Raw genomic sequence first — 22,814 nt, 5'->3', positions numbered from 1 at the left:
GTAATTTAGTATAGCTTATATTAGTTTAAGTTTATAAATTTGTAGTTATTTTGTGCTATATTTTTATATGAATGAATCAAAAAAAAACAATTGGGGGCGCTGCCCCCGAACCCCCGTTAATATTAAGCCCACCCTGTCTCGAATTCCTGGCTCCGCCACTGGTCGACATGCTGAGATGTTGAAACGATTGTTCTCCGCCACTCAAGTAGAATAATATATATTCCGTGGTAGACACGGCCATGGCCCGGTTTTGGGCCCCGAACCGGCCCGTCGTCCCCGGGACGGGCCCGGTTCTATGAAATGGTGAACCGTGAACCGCCGGGCCGGTCCGGCGGTTCACCCGGATTTAAAAAAAAAAATCAAAAAAAAAGAAGCAAAAAACGGCTAGTGAACCGGCCGTTATTTGCTTTTATTTGAATTTCACCCCCCCCCCCCCCCCAATTTTTCCTATAAATACCCTCACACCCCAATTTTTCCTATAATTTACTTATTCATCAAATATTTCAAAAAAAAAAAAAAAAAAAAAATTCAAATTTTCCGGGCCGACCCGGAACCGGCCCGAACCGGCCGTGTCTATTCCGTGGCCATTTTTTGAGGAATTTTAATTTAGGTCATTTTACAAGTATATACTATCTCTCTTTCTCTCACACGCACAAACACACATGCATGTAGATATAGATATATATTATATATATATATATATATATACACACACTGGGAGCCGGGAGGGGTGGTCTATGCATGTTCGTGTGGGGCTGGAATGGTTTTGTAATTTTGTGAAATCCGTGATCTTGCTGACCTCATCATCTTTGCTGCTATTGGTCCCTGTCCCTTCAATCATTCAATTATATTCATAATATAATTAATAGAGAATTTAATTAAGTAATATATAATTACTTTTATGAGTATCTTATTAACTATATTACATATATTAAACAAAATGATACGAATCCTAATTATTTAATTTGACAGTATGCTCTCTTGTTCCACCAACTCTTACTTACATACAAATTAGGTCCAAAAATTCAAAATGTATAATGAATATTTTTTCTTAATTTATAATATATATGTACATACCATGAAGGCTCAAAATCTTAATTTTGTAAATAAACTTAAGAAAATTAATTTATACAAAAAAAAAAAAAAAAAAACTAGTGGGGCCCACTTCTCTGACCTAGATCGAACTGTTGAATGTCACGGATGATACCCATTGCCCAAAAGTCTGACATGGATTAAACTAGTGGTCTCTGCTCTATCTTTTGGGTGAATTAAAATATTTAATTTGAATATAAAATGATTTATATAAGAGATTTATTGGGTACATTCATGTAATGTATGTATATTGGTACATGACAAATTTCACTCCGAGTCAAAAATCATAAAGACCATTAGTACAAAACCCCCAAAAAAACACTTTATTTCAACTAAAACCCCAAAACTTTCCAAAAAAATCCAAAAACCCCCCAAAACGCGTAAAAGCCCAACTTGGGCGCCCATTCATGCAATGCACGCCCAAGTTGGGCGTGCAAGCTGCATTTGGGCGCCCGAGTTGGGTGTCCAGTGCAAATTTTTTTTTTTTTTTTTTTAAATGTTCGAACGCCCAAGGCGTGTACGAACGCCCGGAACGGGCGTTCGTACACGCCTTGGGCGTTCGACCATTTTTTTGCGAAAATAAAAAGCCCTACAAATCGATTTGTAGGGCTTTTTAACATGAAATTGGTTCCGTAATCGACCTACCCAATGCATATTACACATAAAAGAGTCAAAATTACATCAAAAAATCGAAGCCTAACCCTTCTTCAAGCTTGATTTCGAATTTTCGAATTTTTTTTTTTTTTTGCTATTTACAGTTTTGGGGGGTTTTTGGATATTTTAAAAGTTTTGGGGGATTTTGTTATAAACCGCGAATAGCAATTTTGTGACCGCAAATAGCATTTCATTTTTTTTAACCGGTTTTTTTTAGCAATTAGAGATTACACAAGGGTAGTTTTTTAAAGAAAAAAAACCCAATAGCAATACAAGAAATATATATAACGAGAATAGAAATACAGGTAAAATAACAACAAAAGAGACAATTCGGATAATTGTGATAGTCAAATGGAGGGAGTTTTTCTCATTAATATAGGCATAAAGTTACACCGGAGTTATGAAACCAAATTAAAGAGCGTACTTGATTATTACAAGTAAACTGTAACTAAAAAAAAGTAAAAAACAATATATTGGCAAGAATCACTTGACAAAGTTTTATTCTTCAATTAAAAAATAAAATATAAAATAAAATAAATGAAAAAAGAGAATGTTACAACATATAAAAAAAATCAACACCAAAATACATCTCCTGCCTGACCAAAGCAGGTAACACAAATTTTATGCAAAGTCACCGAAGCATTACGACCGATTACCCGATAAAAAAGAACATACATATATACATATATACATATGTATATATATACTCGGTTATTGAACAATGAATTCCGTCTATATATCTACTTTTTCACCCACACAAAACAATCTGCTACACAAATTCATCTAATCTACCAAGAATCTCTCAATAATCCTAATATTTATCGAAATTATATCTCATGTTTTTAGTTTCAAATGAGGCCCGGATAAGGATTGTAGGTTTGAACGGGCATACCCGACCCATAGGGCTGGGGCCCGCCACCGAACGGGTTTCCAAATGGATTCGCGGGTTGCTGTTGTGGGCCCCCCATCATCATTTGCTGCTGTTGCTGATGTGGCGGCTGAAAACCATAATTGTGCTGCTGCTGCTGGTGGTGGTTCATAGACATGGCTGCCAGCTGGACGGAAGGTGGTGCCGCCACTCCGTTTGAGGCGTAGAATGGATCGTGCGGCATCATTGTAGTTTGTTGTTGTTGTTCCCATGGATTGTAGCTTACGTTGTTTTGGTTTGTTCTTCTTATTGCATCATCGTACAGGCTGTCTAGGGTGAGTATATCGAACCCTCCGGCCTTTTTTAATTTACGAGAAATTTTTATTTTTTTTTGTTAGAATTTGGCTGTAAAAAAATAAAAATAAAAAATAAAATAAGATGAAATTATGTGTACCAATTTGCTAGCTGCTGTAGCGCTGTCGGCGGAGCTTGGAGCGGTGACGAGTGCTAGTTCCCAGCCTGTGGTTCCGTTTGTCAGGTTTTGTACAGTTGAACCTGGTTGTTCAGCAGCACCTACAATTGGAGGTTATTAAAATTGAAAAAAAAAATATATATATATATATATATATATATATATATATATATATATATATATATATATATATATATATATATATAATGATATATATATAATATATATATATATATCATTGCAAACTGAAAATACAAAATCTTTATGCTTATTCAATATTATCAAAATAAAATTATTACCAGCTGGAATAATGGCTAAAGCCAAAGAATTTTTCTCGTCGAGCTCTGAGGCAGCAGGTAGAGGTTCATTCAGACCCTATATACACAGATCAAAAATATTTATATATTAAAATTATATATATATATATATATATATATATATATATATTAAAAGGCTAAAGAATGTTAAAATGAGAAATTAGAAAGAAGTTGATATTGAAGGATCTAAATATGATAGAATAAATTACCAGCAAATCAGGTGGTGGTTCTGAAGCAGGAGCTTCGACTTTAACAGGCTCTACTGGTGGTTCCGGTGCTACTTGCGGTGGTGGAGGTGGCGGCGGTGGTGGTGGAAGCTCTTCTTTCACCTCTGAGGTGTTTTTGTACTCTATTGCTAATATCGCCTTGGGCTTATCATCACCCTGTATCGTTCGGAGGCAAAATTATCTAGTCACGCGTTCGATTCAAAATATAAAATAAAAATAAATAATTTATTGCTAAATAGTTTTGAGTTAATTACATATTTCTTGACAAAATATATTAGAAAAAAGTTTGAGAGACGAGTACCGATCGAGCGGTGGAAGCGCGTGGTGCTTCTCTTACATACTCTTCCATAGCTTGTAAAAACGATGCAGGTGGCTTTTTTTAATTACCATTAAAATTAAATAAAAAAAAAGTCAGAACCATATTATAGGGGTAAGTAGTGTAAAAATAAAAGTCAACAAGTGCCTCGAAAGTCAACCAGTTCGATCTTGATAAATCGTTCTCCACGCCCCACGTCGAGGGTTTTACATATTTCGTAAAACTCCGACAATCTCTCAGCCTATAGATTTTTTTTTAAATCGGAACAAAAATTAGTTGCTAAATGCTCGTTCGACAAATTAAGAAAGTGTAGTTAATTAATTTATTTATTTATTTAATGGCATTTACCTGCTGGCCAGCTCTTCGATATATGTCCAATGCCCTAACAGCATCGGTCCTTTGCATCTCGAAGAACTATGTCGGAAAATGACGATTGTTAAATCTAATTGCCGCGAATATAGTAACGAGAGTTTAGAGCAAATAGAAAATCGTTTATTTTTACCTTGTCGACCAAATTCACAGTGCCGTCGCTTATTGCATTGTAGATTTTAATGCTTTCCGAAGCAACCTACGACAAACAAAAAAAAAAAAAAAAAAAAAAACGGAGGATTATTACATATAAATACGAGACAAATGTCGTATGTGAAAAAATTAGGACTTGCATCGTACCATGGAAAGGGCTAATTGAATGATGAAATTATGAACAGCTGCTCCTTGTGGCTGCATGTCCGGAATTCAAACTTTGTTAAATGACGATTTTACCCCCACGTAGGACCAAGATTATGGACCATTACAATCTAATTAATTATATAATATTTGGACAAATGAGATCAAATATAGATAATAAAACCTGACAGCCCAGCACACGGTAAAGTAGTTGCTGCAATGCTGGCAAGTGCTCGAGTAACTCCGGAGTGTCCAAATCTTTTGTTCTCTGCATAGATATTTCGATTTTTATATGTAATTAAAAAAAATAAAAAATAAAGAGATAAAAGCCGACTTAAGAAACATATTAAAGGCATATATATTAAAGTAATGAATCTTCGATTAGGGGTTGAACTTTAATTGCTGCAGACAGTTTTACACCGAATTTCAAGAAAAGCACAAATATAATGTAACCGAGTATTCAATAAACATTTATTAAAAAAAAAAAAAAAACTCACAAGGCGATCGGCCTCGATATCGTATTTCAACACTCTGAAGCATTCCAACCTCTCTTCCATATATAAAGCGTAACAGCGCACCCAGGCGGAATAATCCCAAGCTGACCAAATGATCGAAGCACAATTTATTATTACAAAAAAAAAATTAAAAATATTAAAAAAAAAAAGAAGCAATACCGTTAGGACTCGAGTCGTCCTTGAAATGGGATAAGTTAAGCATATGGCTTCTGCTCCTGCCATAATTGATAATTTCTTCCTGGAATGTGGGGTCCACCTCCCTTAGCGCACGATGGATGACAATCAAAGTTTTCAACGCAACCTGTAAAAACGAGAACAGGGTAATAAACGAGTATTAACTTACACCACAAAAAGGGAAGTACAGTAGAATTTCTTTATCCAAAAAATGCCACCAAAAAAAAACATGCATATCACTTTTAGAACGCGTACCGCCCAATTATGAGTCTTTGACAATCTTCTAGCAAGCGCGTGTATGCAATACGCCACGTCAGCACGCGGCCTGGTCCCCGATACAGCAGCAAATACGGCTGCAAAAATTAGATTTGCACAGACGGTAAAAATTTCTCCTTTATTCTTTTTAACAAAATCGGGTTATTACAAAAAAAGATTAAATATATTGTGTTATAACTTCGACACATATATATATATAGATCCACCTCTTATGTGTCTCTCTTTCGCTGGACGTTCCACATGATTCGTTGCCTTAACAACGGCAATGTCCAATTCCTTTAAAATGAAACGGAATTTTTTTTTAATAATAATAATAATAATAAATTAGAGGACATCGATAAATAAAACTCGAGCTAATACTATACCTTGTAGTCGCTGTTAATTTTGGCCAAATTAACGGTGGTGGAGTCCTTTAAAGCACCGAGGGTTTTCCTCAAGCTGTTCTGCGTACCCCCACTCGACATTCTCTATCCAAATTCTACGGAAAAAACCGAACTAGTAAACAGAATGCTTACTTCATTAAATGCATCTCGAGTTAATACGATGAACCTATAGCAAAAGGATCTTGTTTTTAATACATGGATAACTACTACTTCTGAAATCGGAAAAGATCGATTATAATAACGAAGATCTATTCGATTAACAACCCAAAATTCGACAGATCCGAAAAAAGAACAAAATTCCGACAATTAGCAAAAAGTCCGACAAATCGAGCTAGACGAAGTCGAATCAATACAAATAAAACACTGATAAAAAAAATCAAGAAAGCATCAGAGTGAATTACATTGATTCATCCACTACACACAAAATTACAAAAAACCCACAAGCATAAATTAATCAAAGCAGCACACAAATACATAAATCAACAAATTAGCACAAATATAATCAAATTACCAACAAACCCAGAAGATCTAAAGAAAGATCAAGAAGAATCTTCCATAAACAGTACTAACCCTTTTCTTTCCAGCTCAATCTTCCACAGCCCCAAAAATAAAAAAAATAAAAAAACAGAGAGGGAAAAAATGTAGATCAAGAAGGGAAGAGAGAAGTCTGACTTTTGATTTTTATAGGTTAGAGAGAGAAAGTGAGGGTCTTTTTCCTTTGTGGGCTGTGTTGTGTTGTCTCTCTCTCTCTCTAGAGATGTAGAATAGTCGTGAAGTTGTTCGGCTTGCCCGTCGGCGTCACTATTTTCTTTACTTTTTTATTACATTATTTGTACTTATATATATGTATCACAGTTCGATACAGACAGAATACACATATTTGTGTGTGTGTGTGTGTGTGTGTGTGTTTGTACAGCTTCCATATTCTGTCTACTGTCTCTACTGTCAATCTCTCCATTTTTTATTTTCTTTTTTAAATCTGTAGTTTTGAATTTTTGAATTTAATTACTCTCTCTCTCTGCAAATAAAACTGGCGCTTTTTCTTTATTAATTATATATTTTCCAATTAACTCTCTAATCATGTTTTTGCATTAATTAATAAATAAGGGTATTTTGATTTATTTTTCTAAAATTAAAATATATTTATTGATATTCTTAAAACTTGTGTCAAGCTGAAAAGCTTGACCTATTTAGGAACTAAGATAACTCACTACTTAATTACTTAATAAAATATTTAACTTTTTAATTAATTTTAATATTACAATTGAAAAAATTTAGAGGGACTAAACTTATCTATAAATATTTTACTTCTTTTGATTTTTTAATTAGTCTCCCCTATATTAACCATATGCGAAATAGTGCTACTAATTTAAATAAATCGTTGCGGGATTCAATTTCTATAGGCACATTTATTTGCATAGATATTAAAGATTGCATTGTTTAATTTATTAATTTATAAATAAGAGAAAATTAATTAATTTTTATATTCAATAGTCAATACTATCTGGAAGTCGATGTCGGTGTCGGCGTTAGGAAAATGTTGAAATGGGCCGTCAAATCAGACGGCAAACAGACGGAACAAACAATGTGCGGGTCCCACATTCTGTGGGTCAAGTAAATACGGTTCGCATGAGAAGAGTGTACTTTTGTCTGCATCTGAAAATTTGAGCTTCCAACCGACAAGTTTCCATGTATCCTTTTTCCAAAATAAATAAAAATTTCACATATATTTGGAAAATTATCAAAAGTTTATTATTTAAATGGTCAAATTTATTTCAAACTTATTACAAATAACTCCATCATAACTACTTATTCATAAAGCGTTCCAGATCAAAAAAAAATTACAAACAATGCACAGAGGTGTGTGAAAAATAAAATACTCCATAAAAATTTTAATATATATTATTTATTTTTTTAACTATTTTTGTAATTCGAGATTAAATTATCCCAATTGAAATTGAACTAAATCCCGAATCCCGTCCCGTATTTTCTCCTAATCTCGATCCTGTAATCCCGAATCCTCGAAACTTAAAAAACACATGAACCTATAGTAATTGATAGTATATGAGGAGACTCGGCCCTAGGCTATAGGCAATTATGCCCTAGGACCCCAACTTATGAATAATTATAATTTATACATTAATTAATAACTTATTAATTTATGAAATTATTATTGTTAATTTTATTATCATTATTTTCAATACATATTTTGGTGAAATTACCCAAGAACTGCAGAATATACACAATGAGTAGAATTATAGTAACAAAACAGATATTGAATATCTCTTGAACTATGTATTATCTTATAAATTAGCAAAGTATTAATTTAGCACGTATTAATATTATTTGAACGAGTTTATTAATTTATGAGGTATTAATATATATATCGAGGTTCTACTGAACCAAATATTTTCAAAAACAGGGTAACAAGTCTGCTAACAGGCTGAATATTTCTTTATGACCTCTTACAATATCTTATCCTGCAACAAATATGTCTATAATGTACATCTTCACAAGCTAAAGTAATCATTTTTCTTTTCTTAATTAAGTTACATAATTAAAAATTAAAAAAAAAATGGTAAAAAGGAGTGGGGGAGAAGAAAAAGAAAACAATGGCTTAATTGGAAAAATTATTGCTACCTATATAAAAATAGATAAAAATCAAAATTTTTCGAGATAATCAAGACCTCTTGACAGAAGCAACAGCAAAATGTGGATGGTGGACAAATTCGAAAGAAATCTTAAGCGATGGTTCAAGAGTACCTAACCGGCAAACAAGGTTTAGGGCAACTGCGTTGTGTTCCGCCACCTGTTCTATTCGGCGAAGCTCCACCATCCTGTCTGGATCGTTGGCAAAATTACCATGTAGCCCTTTTGCAATCTTCTGAGCATCTTTAAAGCAATTATGCATGGATAAGGTCTGCCAAAAATGAGACAGCCGGTCAAATATCGCACTGCAAAGATCGTTGAAGCAGTAAAAAAATATCGGAAATATACTTACGGAAAAACGAGCATTGGATATAGTCTCTCTGTACGAGAAGTAAGAGGCGTGATCAGGAACAAAAGCTTTTTGTAACAGCTCAAACTGCTGCATAAATCTCTGAAAAATGCATGCGAAAATGGTATTATTAATAACGTTTTTCTTCCAATTAGAGTAGTGAACTGCTAGAGTGGAAGTCGAAGAAAGATACCTCCTGCTCAGTGTTGAAGGGACCCACGCATAGGAATAGTTTGTTTTCATTCCTTAAAGAAGCAAGCATCTGTAATTACAAAAGTTAAAACGGATATGTCGTTTAAAGTAGACTAGCGGCAACCAATAGATGTCCCTAATATGTAAGACACTGAAGGATTGCCATGTATGCTCATCTTAGAATCAATAGGGGTAAAATATGATAATCCCGTAAAGAGTCAAAACAGAAAAAAATGAAATTGAGTATTGTTTATAGTTCTTATGAAGAGCATCTTAGATGACACCTAATTAAGTAATTATAAATCGAACTTATGCATATCCAATCTAATCTATTACTAACCCTTTTCTCAACTCTTAGCATAACTTGCCATAGATTCAACCCAGGTCAAGGGATCAATTCCCTTTGGGTACGGTTGTAGGTCATTTATAAAGCCAATTTAAAAAAATAATAATAAAAAAGAAAAGAAAAAGAACCACCACCATGAGGCATCAAACAAACAGGTGATGATATGTTTCAGGTTGAGAAAAGAATCAGTAGTTTATTAGCAGAGGATAATTACCATCATAAGACCTTCTGCAACATAGATATAGCACTGAAGTAACAAGACCGTAGGTGGAATTTGGTAGTCCTTTCCCATATCGTTCACGATATCTCTCTTCTTTTTCGATTTCCGTCTTCCTGCTAGGAAGCACAAGGTTGAACTTCATAAGCAAGAAAAATCACAAATGTAAAGATGCAATTAGCACATGATAACAATTGCATATGCCTTGCAAATCGCTTAGGCTACTATATCACTGGATCAAGGAGAACAAAGAGTAAATTAGTGAAAATGCTAGGTAAATAGTTCAGGTTGGTGATAACATGGTAGGTAAAGTAATTTAGTTCTCAGACACGGCATTTTCCCGCAACCAAACAAAGAATATGTTTTAGCTAACATTTTCACTATATTACTCGTTGTTTTCCTTGATATAATCGAAACCTTATTGTGATATTAAAAAAGAGAGAATTAATAGATACTCACTAGATTCATAGCTCAGCATCATTCTGAGATGAGTTTTCTCGGTGAGTTTGATTAGGATTACATATATGTACCAATACACCATGCAGTATTCACTGGTAGCATATAGCTCTAATTCAAAGCCCAGTACGAGGAAACGTAGAGCTACTGAATATGTTTGCTCCTCTACCCAAATGAGGATGTGTTTGCAGATCTTTAAACACATATTCTGCAGGAATTAATAAAAATATTATCAGGATGAAAAATGCACATGGACATTAAATATGTTAGTTATTTTAGTTCATACAAGAAATAACCACGGGCTGGTATGGATAAAAACAGTACAGCACCATATTACATTGATGGAATAGCAAAATTCATCCACACATAATCATCGCAGGAAGAGGAAACAATATTAGAAAAGAATATTACACCTAGTAAAAAAACACAGGGAAAACAATTTCCCGCTTCAATTTTTCTTTCAATATGGAACACAATAACATTATTCATCAAAGATTAATACTCAGCAATCTCGTTCTCAAATGGGAAAGTTCATATCATGCATCTCTTCTTTAATCCTAGCATCATTTGTAAACCTAGCACGCTGAAGCACATTAAATAACAGAGGGCAGATGACAATCTAAAGTAATGGATATCATGTCCTAATAAGCAGTTTCGATGAGCTTTGACATTGTTGTCACTAAGACAGCTCAAAACTCTGGCAACGTACATGCATACCATGTATTTCAGCTACAAATTTTGCAATCTGTACATCCTCAAAGTTGGCCCATGGTAACACACCATGCAATTCATTCACCAATATCATACAGATTACATCATATCTGGATTAATGGTGCTAAATCAATGACTGAATAATGACAGGTGAAAATGAGATTTGACAAGCTAAACATATACCTGATCAGTTGAAGTGCTTGTGATTTCCCCAAACTCCTTCCTAAAAGCCAACTCAAGCTGTGAAGAGAAAAGCATTCAATACATACATTAATCAGTCCCCGCGAATATAAGTAGTCAGAAAAGAGAAATCAAATCATCATTCCAAAACTTGTCTATCAAATCCACCAAAAGCAGGGTCATTTTTTCATTTTATAATTACTTTTTGGCAAAATAATTAAATTGGCAATCATGGAAAGCAATAACAGTATCACCAAACAGCTTGATCATGCATACCAGTCGTTGCAAATGTATAATTTAATTGAGCAAGAACTTTGACAAACCTGTACGTATATTATTCGCCAATCCTGTAAGATCTTCCCAAGCTTACGCCTTTGCCATGCAGTGTTAGTACAGAGGACTCTAAGCAAATTGATTACTAACTGCATACCACAACACATGGTTTTATAATAATTAGTTTCTAAGCAATGTAAAGTGAAAAAATAACAAGTTGAGAAATCTGATTACCAAATACTGGAAGTTGCAAGCCAGCAAATGAATTTCAATCACCATATGTATATGTTATAATACAAATAAATTCTTAAAAATAGTAATGACTGAGGTTCTGCTAATGTTTTTAACATAAAGAAACCACTTTAGTATCAGAAAGATATCTGGCACTCACCTGCCCTAGTTGCACAACAGTTTCATTCTTCTGAAGTTCATGATTCTTTGCCCCTTCAGGTAATAGGGCAGCCTTGCAGATAACAGAAAAAATAGGTTCACATCCATAGAGCTTCCCATCTTGTACCAGCAGATGCTGTCCATTAGTTATCCGCATGAGAATCCATTACAGAAAGAATCAAATTGAACTCAGACAAGAATTTAAGATCCAGAACTGAACCTGGATATGAGCTCTAGCAACCAAATCTGGTTCGAACTTCTGAAAATCAACCACAAAGCGCAAGGCACTTTCAAATACAGGATCCAAAGAGTTGGAACATATAATTTCTAGATCGTGGAGAAGCTTCTGGAAATAATTAACAGCCTGGTACAAGAAAGTTAAAAAATGCGTTAAGGCTTCAGAATATGTATGATTAAAATGTCTGCCATTAATTCCTTGATACTAACCCTTTTCCAACTGAGTAGTTTAATAGCACGTGGTGGAGTTGGGGCTGCTGACCTACTGTTTAACGTAGAATCGAATCCAATTGGTTGACGACCGGAGGCAGTTGTTTTATCTTCTAGCCCATCATCTGAAATTCCACATGCATAGGTGTGCCTCAGAAATTCTTCTGATTTCAGCATGGAATCCAGCTCAGATAAGCAGGAAAGGATATGCTTCTTAGCAACCTCCAAGCCTTTGCCTTGAGGTCTCCTCATACATGTTAGCACATGGTAAAAGTGCTGAGCACACATAAACATTTCCCAAATATTATTGGAGGAAAGATGATAACCATAAAAGACCATATCAAAAATGAAATGAGGAACATTTTCCAAAAATATGTAGCAGAAGTTTGTCTTAATATACTTATTCCAGATTTTAGGACACTGTTTATTACTCAAAGTCTCTGAAAAAATATAAAAACAATTCCATTGATTAAATTATATTCGCGGTGAAACCAGCAACTAAAGGAACCAAATGATTTAATAACATCTTTTACCACAATTCGTCATCTTTTATCATACTGCTGTAGCCATTAATCTTTTCAAGGGCAACAGCACATACGGAAAACAAGTGATCATTTAATAGTAGAATATCATTCAAATGTATGAAAGACAGAAGTTCAAAGAATACAAGATAAGACCTTACGGAAGCGTAAGCGGCACAAAACAGCTCTGCAAAACCCTTCTTCAAAATCGAGATTACCTTGCAATGGCTCTATATCTGAGCAAAAGGCAATAACCTTGAATTGAGATCTAAGCTTCTTTGAGAGTGAAAACAAAGGTACAAGAGGTGTTACGAAAGTAGCATGTCATAATAATCATCGCAGATTACAAATTCATATATGTGAACCATAACAAAAATTATTAGTAAATCGATGAAAAGCCTTCTCGAGCAAAGGCACTAGCACTTAACTTTGCTACCATTCTCAGTACTAATCCATACCAAAATGATTTTAGGTTCTATTATCTGATTCAAAGTATAAAGCAGTCCTATCCTACCTAAAGATGCCAAGCATTTCAATCATTGAAAGTGCCATGTAGATTCACTTGGTTATGACAGTGTATAGGAAAATTCCATTATATAAGCATGTTCTGATTACAGCATTGAAGAAAACTAGATGTCTTGAGCTTCATGAGCATCTAATCCTTTATAGAGGACTGTGAAAGTTATTTACTTATGAGACAAGGGCCAAAATAAATTTACGAATTATTTAATGCCTGCAGAAGACTGGTGATAAATCAAGAAAGGACCTTCCTTAGCTAGCTAATAGAAACATAAAGAGGTTTCAGGAGCTTTTTTCCATTTCATGCTGAAAAGTAATTATGCTTCACAATTTATAATTTGCCATGGCATCAAAGAGACCAACATAAAAACTTCTTTATCTAGACACTTGAACTCCAATAGAGACGCATGAATCCTAGATATGTACCTTCTAGAACTCTCCTTTTAGACGATAGAGCTTTGCAAGCCTTTAATTGTCGAGCAAGTGTTTCTTCCACTGCATTTAGCATCGATAAGCATTTTTCATCTCCATCAGCCTTTAGTGGCAGACCATAAGCCATAACAAAAAGATCTTCTTCCTGTGCAACCATACATATATTAATGGAAATAACTGACAGCATATAGGTAGGAAATTTAAAATACTTAAGATGGAGAAAAGCAAACATATGATACAAGCAGGAGTTCTATTATACAGTGCATCACAGTTCACAAGATATGCGAGCCAGGTGCAGGATGAAAAAGAGAGCTACATGCATAAGAGAACTAATGAAAAAGTTGCAGGATCACATCAGAAAGAACTATGTGATTCGGTGCCTCTCCTACTGATCCCACTTCTATTAATTGTGTTCGCATAAGCGATGATAGGATTATGACACTGACAGCACAACACTTATCTCTCAGAACGAAACAATTAAAGATTCGTTTTAAAGTACTTTATTCAATTTGCACATGGTCGGTGAAAGCTGAAAAAGCAGCTAGAGCTTCATCAAAATTATTTTCTTCAAAAGCATCCTCAGAAGTGATAGAGTCTATACTTTGTTGACAATTCTATCATTCATGACAAAAATAAAGTTTCATCCAAGTACTTTACTTGATAGCACATTCATCCGAGATATATGAAGCAAGAACTAATTTTTCATTGAAGAACTTTTCTTACAATCATCTATTGAAATACTAGTCCGTAATAGCATCTTAAAAAACAAAGATTGTGATACTCTTGACAGAACTCTGTCTCAAGGAGGAAAAAAAAAAAGGTAAGATTCGTATAAGTACTTTACTTCATTTGTGCGGACATCTGAAACAGTTGAAACAACAGCATTGCAAGTTGTCCGTACAACTCTGCAGAAAGAATGCAGGAGCGCATGAGATGATGTTCTCTCAGGCCTCAAAAGATAGATGCATGAGAAAACAGTTTGAGCTAATGACCCTCCTTTATGCCATGTTGCCTGCATTAAAAGAAATGAACATATTAACAAGGGCTTTCCTTCACCACTCATGGAACAGTATTTAGAACGGTTTCCTACTGTTTAATTAGCAATACCTCACAAGAGAGAAGATGGTCCATTATATCAATGACACATTGAGTATCGGTTGTTCTATCAAAGCTCAATGGAATAGGAGCAGCACCATTGTCAATGGCTTCATCAACAGAATAATATGTAGAAACAATACCTGAATCCATCTTTGGGTCCATTATCTAGTTAAGATAGATAAATTTCATCACTAAAATATACATACATAATAAATGCAGAAAAATATAACTTCAACAGTTCATCAAGTATCTAAAAGAAGACCAAGATACTCAAGAAATGTAAAACAGTCGGGAAAGAACACACACTTCCTGACTATGATTGATAGGGGAGAGTTAAAAATATTCACATGCCTCGTGCTTAAAATACTTCTGTTTTCTTAACTATAGTAACTTCTAGTAAAAAAGCCATTTTCGCTGTTCTTGTCTTGTTGTGGGGATACCCACAAGCCCAGAAAATACGCAACTAATTTACAACTATTCGAACATGTCTTCTTTTTCTCAATTACGTGTCTTCTAATTACTCTTCACCTTATCATATTCGCAATATACTTCATATCTTTGTTTACAGAATCTCACTCAGACGGAAAAGAAGCACATTACCTCTAAAGCAGACATGGCGGCAAAAAGATTAAAATTCTCTCCATTTATGAGCTCATCACTTTGAATATCTGCAGCCAAGTTACATTAGAAGAATCATTTAACATTTTTTATATATTTGAGATAGAACAGCAGGTACGATAAAACTAAAGCAAGGAGAACTGCAATGCAAGTTTAGAGTGGGTGGCAAACAGCACCGGTCATTTCCAAGACAAACATTAAAAATTGGATAAGCCTAAGCCACGGTCTCTAACAATCAAAAAATAAATTCTATGGACAAACATTATCCCATGTCTTAAATTAGAACCAAACACGTGTTTCATTTCCACAAATGTCCTTAATATTCTAAGTAGCATGCCATTTAGTTACAAAGATGCATCAGGTTTTATTAGATGTTGACTTTGTATCTAAACGGTAAACTCCATGCAGGATCAAAACCGAAATCTATCTTGGTTCCTTTATGCATATAAAAATTTACAGAAGCACATATAAGACGAGCTAAATCGTATAGGCGATTTGCAAATGTATGTTGCATTGGTTAAACCGAAAATAACTCGTCGGCAAATATGAATTATATGTAGTGGACGCCATGAAAGTAGAGGATTCTCAGCTAGTCAAAATTACATTAAGTTCATGGGAGTGTGCAGTGTACTACATTCACAGCACTTAAACAGAAGCAGTTAAGATCAATGATACTTATTCAGGTAAAAAGCCAATCTTGAGGAGACTTATTCATAAGACTAACATGAAAATTCCTAAATAAAATTCAAGTACTTCACAACATTCTCCATCTATACAAATACAAAGTCTCAATTCAAAATCTATAAAAATTGATAAATTCATCCCGAAACCAACAGTTAATGATTGGAATTAGAGTGAGATTAGAAAGAAACGAACCGTCGGAGGCTCGCCGGAGGATAGACGAAACGTCAACCCAAGCGGTGTCGTTGCCGGAAGGGATTGAAGGGCTTATCGGTACTTTCACATCCTTCCCCCTCTCAGCTGCACTCTTGTCCGCCATAATCAAGCTTCCCTCTATTGATTGTGTGTGAAGAAAATTGCAGAGTTTTCGTTATTGACTGTGAGGTTTTGCATCAGTCATTGTGACGCGCAGTTATGCAAAGAGGGAGAATCTGTTCGTAGATTTTGCGTTCCGTAATTGGTAGGGCAAACATACGGGTCGGGTCGGGTCGGATCCGGGTATAAAGAGTCCGTATTTGTTGCATCGAATTTTTGTTTCACCCTTGTCCCTTTGTTTTGTTTTTATTCTAAAATTGGTCCCTCTTTTTTTTCCAAATATTTTGTTTGGAATCTTGTTTTTCTTTTAATGGCAAATTACGGTCACCTATGAGTTATGATCAAATCACAAAAAAACCACTCATGTTTGAGTAATTAAAGTCACCCCCCTCAACTATGTATTATCTTATGAAAAAAACCCCTCCAGATGTAAATTAAGGGATGTTAAATCGGTAAAACCGAAGCGAAATTTTTTGTATGCCAACATTTCATACAATTTACCAAACTGAATATACGATTTGGTTCGGTAAATAACCGAATTACATAAATTTTATGTAAAAATATTTAAAATGAAGGGTGGTTGTAATTACCCAAACAAGAGGGATTTTTTTGTAATTTGACCATACATCAGGGGTGGCCATAACTTACCCTTCTTTTAATAAAATCAACGGAGTTTTCGGTCGTAAATTTCTTTTGGCTAGTTTCATATATTAGAGAGTCACGACAATATACTTTGGATGTCAAATTAAATTAAACATAGAATGGTTGAGTAATATATATCTCTAACAATAAACTAAATTGTCAAATCACATTATTCTACTGTACAAATACTCGAAATCGTGCAAATTTGTCGAATTACAATACTTCACTGTACAACTCCGACAACGAAAGAATTTAAATTTGGGATAAAACTAATTTTCAACTACTATACAATTTGTTACGAACAAGAAATCGAACCTTCAAAATATATTTACTTTATATATGTTGGAAGAAATCGAAACATTGTGAAAACAAAAGGCAACCAACTAATTACTAAACATTACATATATGCTTCATATATTTCCTCTGCAGAACACATTCTAAATTGTGTCAAATGTATCATGTAACAATCTTATTACAGAATCACATCACAACAAAATATAAAAATAAAAAATAAAAAATAAATAAAGAATGTTCCTATTCCATCTAATAACACAATCAACACAATTTTTTTTTTAATTTATATTTTTAGCCCCTTCATTAACACATAATATCACAAGCAAACACAAAATCAAGAAACTGCACCACACCCCATCCTACTGTGGTGCCTCACGAAAATTTGCGCCGCGCCGTAGTGAGCCAACGCGCCCATCACCACAAACACATGAAAAATCTGATGACTATGGCCCGCCAAGTCGAACCAACCGGGCCTCCACCTCTCAGGGGCCCGGCTCACGTAAAACAAAGTTCCAATTAAATACGAAAGCGCCATCGCCGATTCGTACGCCAAGATCACATTCCGGTGAGGGTCGTGCCAGTTCAGCAAAAGGGCGTGGCCCGCCGGAAAAAGCCCGAACAAGCCCATGGAGACGAAGAGTAGGGCCCGTAAAGAGCGGTACTTGGGGTTCGTGAGAGCTGGCGACAGCAAGGCGACAACGGTGCATAAACCGAGTAGTGAGATGCCTGTGAGGTACAGGATTTGGTAGAGTGGGGTGCATTGGAAGATGTAGTATATCGGTGGGAAGAAGGAGGTGATTATCATGATCGTGATCCCGACGTAGTCGACGTGGAGGAGGTGGCAGTTGAGGCGGTGGGAGTGGCAGGAGAAGAGGTGGCAGGTGCTGCTCGAGAGGAGGCAGAACATCGAGCCGCTAAGGAATACGTAAAACGGCCAGTTCGTTGTGGTTGTTTCGGTTGTTACATCCATTTTCATGTGGCTCGATTCTTGCTTCAGGTCTAGCAGTTTTGTCGGGCCCTGTCGAAATTTAAAAAAAAATTAATTAATTTTTCGTCTACTTGTCGATACGAACGAGACAAAGTGAAGTATGGATATATATTGTATGTGCTCACCGGAGAAAAATCGTTGGAGAAATTAGCGGTTGCACTTGATGGGAACTGTCTGAAGAATCAAATTAAGTGAGTTGGACTCGAAATCAAATTAAATCAAAGTACTCGATATTCGATTCGAGACCGTTTTCGAGAGCTCGCTTCTTAACACAACGTGTCAAAAGTTTGAACACATATTTTTGTTCGATGCGCAATGAGAGCGATTAAAAATGTGCTAAAAATATCAAGTTACTTAAGCAGTTACGCGTTCGAGTTCGGCTCGATTGCTTATCAAACATAAAATTCGAAAGCTCGATGAAAAAATTCAAAAGATTGAACAACAATGTCGATTTATTTACACCCACACAAATCATATTCGGATGCCGATTGCTTTAATTGGGGGATCTAAAACTTAAAACCATAGCAATTTCGAAAAACAAACAAAAAAAAAAGTAATATTAATAATAATAAAAGATTGGATCTTTATATATAAATTCCCTTTTACATCTAGAATTAATTAAATTTATTAAATTAAAAAAAAAATCAAAAAAAAATGAAACTTACTCTGTAATCATTGTGATGAAATCTGCTACCTGAGGCACGTCCACTACATTTGCTACTGTTAATCCCACAAATAACAAAAATCCCAACAAATGCCTGCAAAATAAATAATTAATTAAAAAAAAATTAAAAAAAAAACATTAAATAAAAACAGAAATAATTAAGTAAAAAAAAAGGGTAATTACGTCCAAACATTAAGAGTCTCATTATGCCAGCTAAAGAGGCTGAAGAAGGCTTGTTTGACAGGCCAATTAGCCCTGTAATAATCCAGTATATACTCATTATCCTTCATATAATCCGGGAGTTGGTGATAGGATAACAGTGGATAGTAGTATTTCTTCTTCTTCTTCTTCATCATCATCTCCCCCTTTTCTCTGCTCTTTTGATCTTTTTCCTTATCTACCCCTGCTTTTAATTTTCTCTTCCAAACAGACCCCTCCCTTTTACTATTCTTCATCATAGTGTATATTTTTTTTTCTTCTTCTTCTTGATTTTTCATGCACAGATTCTTGAATTTTTATCAAGAAAATGGAAAACCCTTTAATGGAAGAAAATGTGGGTATGGGGGGTGGGGGTATAGGGGGGGTGGGGGTAGGGGGGCAATAAGTAGAGGAAGATGGTAATGGGGGTGGGGGTGGGGGGCAACTGCCAACCAACAAAATTAAAAGGAAAAAAATGTGATGAACAATTGCTTGCCTTGCTTGGATTGACTGTCTTACAGAGTTAGGTTCACACACATTTGGTTAGGTTATCAATAACTTCTGTGCTTCCTTCATTTATGATTTATTTATTTTTTATTTTTTTTTATATTGGAATATCTAATATTATTACAAGTCGAATATGTTTTTAGGTCAAACTTGTCGCACATAAAAATTATTGCACGAGAAAAAAACGAGGAGTGCTTACACTATTGCATGGGTAAGTTACGGCCACCATATGAGGTAAGATCAAATTACGAAAAAACCCTTAATTTTTTGGTAATTACAATCACCCCCTGAACTATGAATTTTCTTACACGTCCATTCTTTCGGTGTTAAATTTAGTGGAATATTCTCTGGGTTGTACCCGTTTTACTCCATTCGAGCTACATATTTTGAAATAAGGTGATCGTAAGATGTGTCTCTGGTAGGGATGGCAGCGGAGCGGGTACCCTCGAAAAAGTGCAATACCAGAACCATTACCATTTAATATAGCTCAAACCATGACCATACCAAACCCATTTAAAAAATCAATGGAAATACCAGAACCATTACCACGATATCCGAATACCCACGGGTACCCTTTTACCATTTAAATTGTTCTAATAAAAATAACTTTGGGTCCGATAACGTTTAAGTAACTCTCAGAAAAGTGGAAGAAAAAAAAAAGTAAATGATACAAATATATCCTCCCTAAATTATTTAATATTTTATTAAAATTTTTGCCAAATTATTATTTTTATTCATATTATGTTGAATTAATATATATATATATATATATATATATATTAAATGGTCGGGTACCCATGACCATAAAGGTAAAACCAAAACCATACCAAAACCATGACGGTTTTCTTTTCTTTTACCAAAACCATTACCAAACCCTAATGGTTTCGGTAACGGGTTTTAAACGGAGCGGATACCCGCGGATAGCTAGCGGTTCGGATTTTTTTGCCATCCCTAGTCTCTGGCTTGTAAATATCATATTGTAGTGCATCAGAAACTGCATTTTTGCATAAAACGAGTACAAATTAGAGAACATTCCACATAATGTAGAAGATTATGTTGAATTTGAAACCATAAGAATGAATATGTAAGAAGATTCATAGTTAAGGAAGTAATTGTAATTAAACAAACATAAAGTGTTTTTTTTTTAATTAAACCTTACTTAAGATGGTGGCCATTTCCGTAATTTATCCATTTGAATAGTTTCTACTTTCTAGTTGTAATCGAATTAAATAAAAGTAATAATTTGTAAAGGAAATAAATTGAATTAACAAATGTGCAGTATTGGGCGTATTTATATATTTTTTTACTGCACCAAACAACGTGACATGTATTTGATAAATACGTGGTATGCATTAGTGATACTTGATTATAAAAAAATCAATAAAATAAATAAACTGCCGTCTAATTGATTTGGACTTGGTACAAGATTTCATATGTTGTCACATTTGGTAATACTTTAATTGCAAATTTTGTAAACGTTAGTTATAGACAGTTGGAATAAGTAAAATTTGATGTCCTAATTGCTACCGATAAATTAGGACACCAAATATTAGGAGATTTTAATTGTCATTTATATTTTACTTTATTTTATTTTTAATTAAAATTTATATATTCTTTTTTTTACTACTTCTCGAGTTCTCGTACATACGTCTAAACAAAACTTTCGCGAGGGATGCTCTAATGAATATAATCCCCATTTTGTTACTACTTCAACGATACTTACACAAAAATGGGACTTCCATTTTCATAAGTTAAGTGTCACGTGCAAGACTTGATTTAAATTAAAGTGGTAATAATTGACACACACAAAATTTCATTACACAAGAATGTATGTAAAAAATAATAATTTTGTCTTGAAATGTTTTCTAATAATGTTATTGCTTTTGGGACAATTTTGAGTGACTTTAGATGTTGTGTTGACATAATTTCTAATGTTATTGCTTTTGGGACAATTGCTATTGAGAAATTCTTGAAGGCTTTTCCAATGAGTGTCATTACACATGATAATCAAGGGTTTAGTTCGACTAATTAGTTTTCTCCCTATTAAAAAGTTTAGGGCAATTACAACCGCACCCCTGAGGTAAATTCAAATTACGAAGAAAAAAATTGTTCATGTTTAATTTGGATAGTTACAACCACACCATTAACTATGTATTGTCTTACAAACAAAAAAAAAATTCTTTCTTCAGTAGGTAAATTTGATACCGTAAAAGTGAACATGTAAGACAATACATAATTAAGATGTGGTTGTAATTACATAAATTTAAGAGTTTTTTTTCGTAATTTGCCCAAAAATTTATTAGGCAATTCATCCTCATGCTTAACTATTTCGAATTTGTTAGATCATTTAAGAATACCTAACAATTTACTATGTTGCTCAAGCTACTTATCATATTAACTAGTAGTAATGTAGTATGGTATGTGATTTATTAGTACATATATAATCAAATATATTATTGATTGCTAAATGGGGTTTTACAAATAAAATCATTTAGTTGCACTGGATAAATTTACGTTCTCGTATAATAATTTTTAAATCATAAGAGAAACGTAAATCGCACTAGATTTATTATGTGTGACAAACTTAACCTAACGATCGTTGATCAAAAAATCGAATCTGAATTAATTGACACAAGTTTACCTCGAACCACTAGGTAACCACTAGGTTATTAATTGAGGGACTAATGAATGCTGTTATTGTGGTACGACAGTTAGGAGATGTTAGTTACAAACTATGATCATAATAATAATTGAACATATGTCGATATAATGTCAATAATTTTGTCTCTTTCTAGTGATGCTGACTCATCAACAATCAATTTGTTATAATTTTTTAATTGGAAATTCTTATACAACAAATATGAATTGATTAGACAATAGAATTTAAGACAACTTACACTCGAGATCCAGCTCATCGGAAAATAAAAGATCCATGTATTGTGCCCCATACTAGCCCACTTATTTTGGGCTTACTAAAAATTTTTGGGCTTTTATTTAGTATATGTTGGTGTAAATTGTACTGATCCACATAGAGAGAATACACTTACTTAATTGTCGAGAAGTTACGGAAGTGTAAAATTGTGAAAACACGAGGTAACAATTGAGACTTGCCGAAGCAATTTTCTTAAGACAATATTTTTGGGCTGCTGAAGGTGCAACAGTCTTTT

The 22,814-nt window shown here is 34.3% G+C and overlaps 3 protein-coding genes across 7 annotated transcripts; all 3 read right to left on the bottom strand.

The window, feature by feature from the left end:
* Positions 1 to 2,233: 2,233 nt before the first annotated feature.
* LOC105960676 (ENTH/ANTH/VHS superfamily protein) lies at positions 2,234 to 6,921 on the bottom strand. 4 transcript variants are annotated; one of them, XM_012984871.2, is made up of 16 exons: positions 6,531 to 6,921; positions 5,943 to 6,055; positions 5,784 to 5,853; positions 5,557 to 5,654; positions 5,287 to 5,428; positions 5,110 to 5,210; positions 4,797 to 4,880; positions 4,616 to 4,666; positions 4,449 to 4,514; positions 4,295 to 4,360; positions 4,107 to 4,187; positions 3,932 to 4,003; positions 3,613 to 3,786; positions 3,386 to 3,461; positions 3,069 to 3,187; positions 2,234 to 2,972 (listed from the first exon to the last, which is right to left on the bottom strand). In XM_012984871.2, exons 2-16 carry the CDS (start codon positions 6,039 to 6,041, stop codon positions 2,595 to 2,597), a joined length of 1,677 nt encoding a protein of 558 aa, XP_012840325.2. In that variant the 5' UTR covers positions 6,042 to 6,055; positions 6,531 to 6,921; the 3' UTR covers positions 2,234 to 2,594. The 4 variants fall into 4 exon arrangements, with proteins under 4 accessions (XP_012840325.2, XP_012840326.2, XP_088681922.1 ...); XM_012984872.2 differs by having other exon boundaries at positions 6,633 to 6,921; XM_088825796.1 differs by having other exon boundaries at positions 6,472 to 6,772.
* Positions 6,922 to 8,369: 1,448 nt separating this feature from the next.
* Positions 8,370 to 16,561, bottom strand: MAK10 (MAK10 homolog). Of its 2 annotated transcripts, none has more exons than XM_012984868.2 (16): positions 16,235 to 16,561; positions 15,341 to 15,408; positions 14,750 to 14,905; positions 14,487 to 14,654; positions 13,637 to 13,787; positions 12,848 to 12,927; positions 12,171 to 12,446; positions 11,944 to 12,087; positions 11,725 to 11,859; positions 11,384 to 11,482; positions 11,064 to 11,120; positions 10,173 to 10,377; positions 9,711 to 9,832; positions 9,152 to 9,220; positions 8,962 to 9,060; positions 8,370 to 8,880 (listed from the first exon to the last, which is right to left on the bottom strand). In XM_012984868.2, the coding sequence occupies exons 1-16, from the start codon at positions 16,356 to 16,358 to the stop codon at positions 8,641 to 8,643; spliced, it is 2,193 nt and encodes a 730-aa protein (XP_012840322.2). In that variant the 5' UTR covers positions 16,359 to 16,561; the 3' UTR covers positions 8,370 to 8,640. The 2 variants fall into 2 exon arrangements, with proteins under 2 accessions (XP_012840322.2, XP_012840324.2); XM_012984870.2 differs by having other exon boundaries at positions 9,711 to 9,829.
* An 822-nt stretch (positions 16,562 to 17,383) lies between these two features.
* LOC105960674 (heptahelical transmembrane protein 1) lies at positions 17,384 to 19,690 on the bottom strand. The gene is made up of 4 exons (XM_012984867.2): positions 19,126 to 19,690; positions 18,944 to 19,036; positions 18,404 to 18,452; positions 17,384 to 18,308 (listed from the first exon to the last, which is right to left on the bottom strand). The coding sequence occupies exons 1-4, from the start codon at positions 19,437 to 19,439 to the stop codon at positions 17,625 to 17,627; spliced, it is 1,140 nt and encodes a 379-aa protein (XP_012840321.2). The 5' UTR covers positions 19,440 to 19,690; the 3' UTR covers positions 17,384 to 17,624.
* Positions 19,691 to 22,814: the final 3,124 nt, after the last annotated feature.

Source organism: Erythranthe guttata, chromosome 11 (assembly GCF_056151865.1).
Source record: "Erythranthe guttata isolate IM_541 chromosome 11, IM_541, whole genome shotgun sequence".
In the NCBI taxonomy this organism is placed as follows: Eukaryota; Viridiplantae; Streptophyta; class Magnoliopsida; order Lamiales; family Phrymaceae; genus Erythranthe; species Erythranthe guttata.
The sequence above is the reverse complement of the archived record's forward strand: the minus strand, read 5'-3'. Positions and strand labels throughout refer to the sequence as shown.